This window comes from Prionailurus bengalensis, chromosome D4, assembly GCF_016509475.1.
Source record: "Prionailurus bengalensis isolate Pbe53 chromosome D4, Fcat_Pben_1.1_paternal_pri, whole genome shotgun sequence".
Taxonomy (NCBI): Eukaryota; Metazoa; Chordata; class Mammalia; order Carnivora; family Felidae; genus Prionailurus; species Prionailurus bengalensis.
This window is the reverse complement of record NC_057359.1, coordinates 32783252-32789251: the sequence shown is the minus strand read 5'-3', so window position 1 is coordinate 32789251 and position 6000 is coordinate 32783252. Positions and strand designations below refer to the sequence as shown.

At 41.7% G+C, this 6000-nt stretch overlaps 1 protein-coding gene across 9 annotated transcripts in view; it reads right to left on the bottom strand.

Moving 5' to 3' along the window:
- Positions 1 to 233: 233 nt before the first annotated feature.
- Positions 234 to 6000, bottom strand: part of KDM4C (lysine demethylase 4C) — a 430619-nt gene continuing 424852 nt past the window's right edge. For all 9 annotated transcript variants that reach the window (XM_043565681.1, XM_043565689.1, XM_043565686.1 and 6 more), the window contains 2 exons: positions 5884 to 5976; positions 234 to 1313 (listed from right to left, as the gene is read on the bottom strand). In XM_043565681.1, coding sequence (XP_043421616.1) covers positions 1137 to 1313; positions 5884 to 5976 — 270 coding nt within the window. In that variant the 3' untranslated portion in view covers positions 234 to 1136. The remainder of the gene's footprint in view (positions 1314 to 5883; positions 5977 to 6000) is intronic.

The window sequence follows — 6000 nt, the reverse complement described above, 5'->3', positions numbered from 1 at the left end:
AAGCATCCGACTTTGGCTCAGATCATGATCTCACAGCTCGTACATTAGAGCCCGGTGTCAGGCCCTGTGCTGAAAGCACAGAGCCTGGAGCCTGCTTCGGATTCTGTGTCTCCCTCTCTCCCTGCCCCTCCATAGCTCGTGTTCACATGTTCTTGCTCTCTCTCCTGTCTCTCTCAAAAATAAAAATATTAAAAAAAATAAACCTAAACAAATAAGCAAATCAGAAGACAGAATTGGAGAAAATGGAAATCTTTATTTTTAAACACTAGTACATTTTCAAGCTGTTTTAAAAAGGAAAAATCATATTAGTTGAAAACTATGCATCAAAGCATATTTATTTAAACTCTAATTTTACAAACACATAATGAAAGAATATATTTTATAAATATCTACTCAGAATATTATGAAAAAAAAAGTGTTTAAAAATAACCGCCCCAGATCTCCCTCTTTAAATATATAAAATTCCCATACAGTTCATAAGAATTCTTTCTCAAGAGCCAAAATTTCACAAAGGCCAACAACTCAGTTCTCATCAGACACAATCAAAAGTAATAGGGATATAAAAAATTGTAAAAGTTCTGTACAAGGGAAATTACAGATAGCACACGGGTAAATCTCATTACCATACAGGCCATTTGTATTTTAAAAATGTTTTATAAAAACTGCCATTTAAATAAGTGAGAGTCCTTCCCTGACTGTGGAAAATATATAAATGATCACCCTCCTACCTGGGTATGGAGGCTCCCACCCGCTGGGCTTGTGGAGAAAAGTCTCCATGTGTTTCCTGACTAAAGGCCTAATTAGGTCGCATGTGGGACCCGCCTCCTCAGGCAGTGGCTTTTTTTGGTGGGTGATTCATTATTATTTCCTTTTACTTAGAAAAGTTCTTTGGGATCATCGAAGACAATTGCTCACAAGTGAAAGCAGGACTAGGGGATGACTTCAGATTGTTGTGTCCAATTAGTAACACTTGTACTCTGTGGTTTGGGTGACAAACTCTGGCAAGCCTAATTTTCCACTGTCAGAAACACCCCCGCCACCTACCCCAGTGAAACACATCGCTGGCCCCAAGGCTGTCCCTTCATCTTTCTTCTTCCGGACCAACTTGCTTGGTTGCCTACAGCAGTATATGCAGATTACTGTCTCTTCTGACACTTCTTCTGGAAAGAGCTCTTCAAAAATGTGCGGTACACAGGGTCATCCACATATTCGTTCTTAAACCTGGAGCTCAGCACTCTCTGTCTTTTTTTCTCGCCTTGGATTATGTCTGCTCCGTAAAATGTGTCTTCAAATCGCATATCAGAGGCTGTGGACTAGAAAGAGCCAGCATCACAGTGCAGAAGGCACAGCATTTGACCATGACAAGAATGGACAAAGATCTGATCCAACCAACTCAGGATGGGGTGCAGAGGCCAGGCCACAGGCCCAGGATTTTGGAGCCTCCCCACCTGCTTCAGCCAGGCTCCTGACTCCATGTAGCCTCACCCCCAGGGACCATGACCCAGCAGAAGCAGCATTGAAGTCTTCTCATTTAAATCTCCCTCACTCTCCACCTCCCCTCTGGCTCATGCCCAACCAAGTTTTTGACAAATTTGTCAACAGTCATCTCTAATTCGCCCCAATTTCGATTTACCTCTGGGCCTCTGCCCGCACACCTTCCCTGAAACTGTCCTTGCTCCAGTCCACTTTCTATGACACTTTTCCATCCTAAATTTATTTGACTATTTCTGTTACTTAAGTATTGCTGGCAGCTCACTTACCTGACATTGATAAGGCCTTCCTCCTGCCTCTCTTCTTCCTCTGGCTCTGACTATTGATGTCTCAGGGGTTCTTCTTTCTTAACTATCTGTTCAACTCTGAGGCTCCTGGCATTTTGCACTTCTCCTCTCCACATATGCTCGCTGACCCCTCACGCCCATACTCATGGCTTTAATTCCTGCTTCTTCTCCAAGGATGCTCACCCCTCTCACTCCAGTTCAGACCCCCTCCTGTGCACAGGCCTGCATGTCCAACTGCCCAGGAGGCGTCTCAGAGTGTTGACCCCAGAGGCACCTCACATCGAGCTGCCCTACATTGAACTCAGTCTTCCCTCCCCATTACTGTCCCTCCCATACTGCACACATGGCCTACCTATCCTATCCATCTAGCTGCACTGTAGTCATTGGTAATGTCCCGCGCCCCCACCAAGTCCAGGATCCCTTCTACATATTTCTTGTAGCCCTCCCTCCTTTCTTTATTCTGGCTGACTCCCTGGTGCAGGCCTTCACATTTCCTCTGCTAAACCACTGCAAATGCTGCACCTCCCGACTTTGTTCTATAGAACCACTGGAAGAAAGTGCTTTACAAACTGTCTGATCCCATGACATCCCTGCTTATCATCTTTCAACAGCCTTGCTGCCTTTAAGATGGCACCTGAGATCCCTAGGCTGGACCTACAAAACCTGGCATAATCCTATGCCACGTTCTGGTCAAATAGAATTATTTGCAGTTCCTGACCATGTCTCACTGGCTCATGCTTTTCTGTCATTAGATGTACTTTTTCCTTTGCATGGAAGCTTTCTATTTTCTCTGCCACAGGCAGACTCAAGGGCTCTTCTTCTGGTTCCAGTCAGACTTTACAAGTCAATGCCACAGAATGAGGTCAGTGGCAGAGATGAGGGGCAGATAAGTTTCTCCCCACTGGGGATTCCTTGAACCCCTTGAGGGTGAGGATATTAGGCACTGAGTTCAGAATTTTATGTGTTCTCCACACCAAGCAACATGCCCAGCACTCAGTCACTGCTTAATTGTTAGCTAGGTGAAGGAATGTGGGCTTTTTCTGTTATGCTCAGGTAAAGGTCACATTAGGAGACTATTTTTGCTTCCTAATTCCCTACTGCTTTGCCTTCTAAAATGCATTTCCAACTGGTTTTCACTGAGGTAGATCACTCCTGATAATACCAATGCACAGTGGATCTCACTATCACTGAGGCCACCTCCCCTGGTTGGTGACAGAGGCAGAGTCCAGCTTTGAGGGCTTGAAACACATGGTCAATCATGAAGAAGAGATAAACAATGGAACAGTTACAAAGAAGCTCGAAAACTAAAAAATGGAGCTATGTGCACAGCAGGCATGTTCCCTGACAGTTCATGAGATGGTTATTCAGGGTAACAGGCTACCTGCACGGGTCCCCCAGACACTCCCTTGTTTCACTTGGGAAGAAAATAACTAAAAGATTATGAGTTGGTTGGGCACCCTCTGCCATTAGGAGAAAACAGTTTTGTTTCATTCATTCTTGGCAAAGCACTTCCTCTGAGTAATCTTTCCCTTTTGTAAGTGCTAAAGTTATCAAAAGAGAAAATAAAACATCTATGAAAGTGTTGCCATTGTGCGAGAACAGCAAAAGTCAGCCTTTCAAATACAATAATAAAACCGATTTACCAGCAGCTCTACTTAATTATGCACTGTTGCCATGGTTATTCTGTGAGACAATAAAAGGTAATGGGGCCGTTTCTGAAGTTAGTGGGAAAGAACCCCCGCAAAATCACTGAGGTGGACTGCTGACTCTTTTGAAAAATTTCTTCCCAAGTCAGCGTGTGTCTGGGTGAGCAGAAGTCATTAAAATATGAGGCCTCCTGTTTAGCAGTGAGGCTGCTAGCCCACCCCCTCCTTTAGAAAAACAAAAGAGATTTCTCTAATCATAAAATATCTTCCATCAATGACTTTTCCAATTAGATTTGTTTCACCAACTGGAAAAAAAAAAATAGCAGTCATAGACCAACCAAGGGCCTGAGGGTGATATACTAACCTGAAGGAAAAGCTGGTTTGCTATAACAGGAGCAGAGGAGTCTTTGATTCGATAAAAACAGAGGTAGCAAACTGGATTTAATGACTGTGAGCCTTTGCTCCTAAAGATATTTTCTACTAGGCTCAACTGTTTGATATAACAGTTTACACTCAGATAATATACATGATTTATATATTTTTCACTGACTTTTATTTTTAATTAAAAAATTCTCTGGGGGCGCCTGGGTGGCGCAGTCGGTTAAGCGTCCGACTTCAGCCAGGTCACGATCTCACGGTCCGTGAGTTCGAGCCCCGCATCGGGCTCTGGGCTGATGGCTCAGAGCCTGGAGCCTGTTTCCGATTCTGTGTCTCCCTCTCTCTCTGCCCCTCCCCCGTTCATGCTCTGTCTCTCTCTGTCCCAAAAATAAATAAACGTTGGAAAAAAAAAAAATTCTCTGAGAATAAAAAAAAGTTGGATGTTGGTATGACTGTTCAGAGAAATGGATCTTAGGAAATTCAGGAGCTGGGTTCCAATAAAGCTATGTAGGAAGGCAACCTGGTATTGGAGCCAAATCTATTATGGAACAAAGAGATTATGATCTGAACAAAAAGCATTCTTTTAGTGTGATTAAGAAACAGTATTTTAAATCCACAAGACCTAGCTGGTGCTTAATCATACACACATTAGAAAACCAAAGACCTGAGTGATTTACAGAGGACTGCCTACTCCATTCCCCATCTTTTAATCTCTAGGTGAATGAGTGAGTGAGTGAGTGAGTGAGTAAATAAGTAAATGAATAAATAAAGGAGTGGGGGGCAAGGAAGGGCAGGGAGATGAGGGAGAATCGATGGAAGACAGGAGCACAACATGAAAGGTAGCCATCTTTAGCATCCTGAAGAGGAAAAGTTGTTCTTCAGAGATTTAAAGATGTAGGGCTGGACAAGCTATCCAGACTTTTTTAGATCTTTGTTAGGATTTAGCCAATGTCTTCACAACAGGAATATTTGATTTTCTCTTTCCCTGCAGTTTATCTGGCAGTTAATCTATTTTTAGGTGTTTGGGTCCCCTATGTGCCACATTTCTCATTGGGCAGGTACCACTGCTGTACTGTCACTCTTCTCTTGACGATTTCACTGTGAAGGACCTTCCTCTCAAGGATGCAGCTCAGAAAGACAGTTGACACGTGGTGCAGTTACCCTGTTCCCAGAATCCCACCTGACAGGAAAAGGAACTAAATATACAACTGAAGACTTAAGGAATCCAAGGATTTTCCAGATTAAGGTAACTATCACTGCAGAAAAGTATATCATAAGCATGTGCTGAAAACTACGGGTGTCATTTATTCTGGAAACAAAATTCATTTTAGTCAAAAAAATCCCGTTCTTTCAAATTTCCCTGTTCAGGATTTATCATTTTTCAGATATAGTAGATGCAATTCTAAATGAGTAAAATTGACTTCATTTCAGGGTCCACTAAATATTTTATGATACAATAATGAAATCTAAGTTATTGTGAATTATATTTTTTAACAACTTCAGTTTTGATTATTTGTCCATGTTTATTTGTCTTTTAATGGAATGTGTAAAGCTTGAAACTAAAAACATTTTCTTTCTTTCTTTTTTTTCTTTTTAGAAACTGCTTTAGTATTCCCACAACTACTTTTGGAGCTTTTTAAAATTCCTTTAGTTATAAAAGTGAGAGCTTGGTTTAATTATGAACTGACATATTAATGAGTTTTTGGAGAGAAGTTAATGTATATGATACGGCTATAGGAAACCAGATGCTCACTTATACTGTGTCCCTTTTAAACAACTATTGAAAACTTCCTTTAATGTTGCTTCTGATGACATGATTATAAGTACATATTCAACAACTATTTTGGTATGCCAATAAATGTTAACATCATTTGACTTCATTAGAAAGAAAAACAAGAAACCTACACTGGTTTTCCATTTGGGGCCAAATTTTAGGCTTGCATAAGTAAGGGAAAAGTTGCATTGGCTTTCTGGAAATCAATCCAAATGCCTAAGTATGCTTCCTGCTGGGCTTGGGAAACAGAGGGAGAGGATGAGAGATTCACATGGTGGATCCCCAAGGGGTATTTGCCAGCACTTACGAAACGAGCTTTCACTCTCTTGGGTAACTCTTCGTCTAAAGTGTAGATGTCCTCTCTCTTCATTGCTATCTGGGATCCATCTTCAAATTCAACCTAATGAAAAATAAGATATCATGC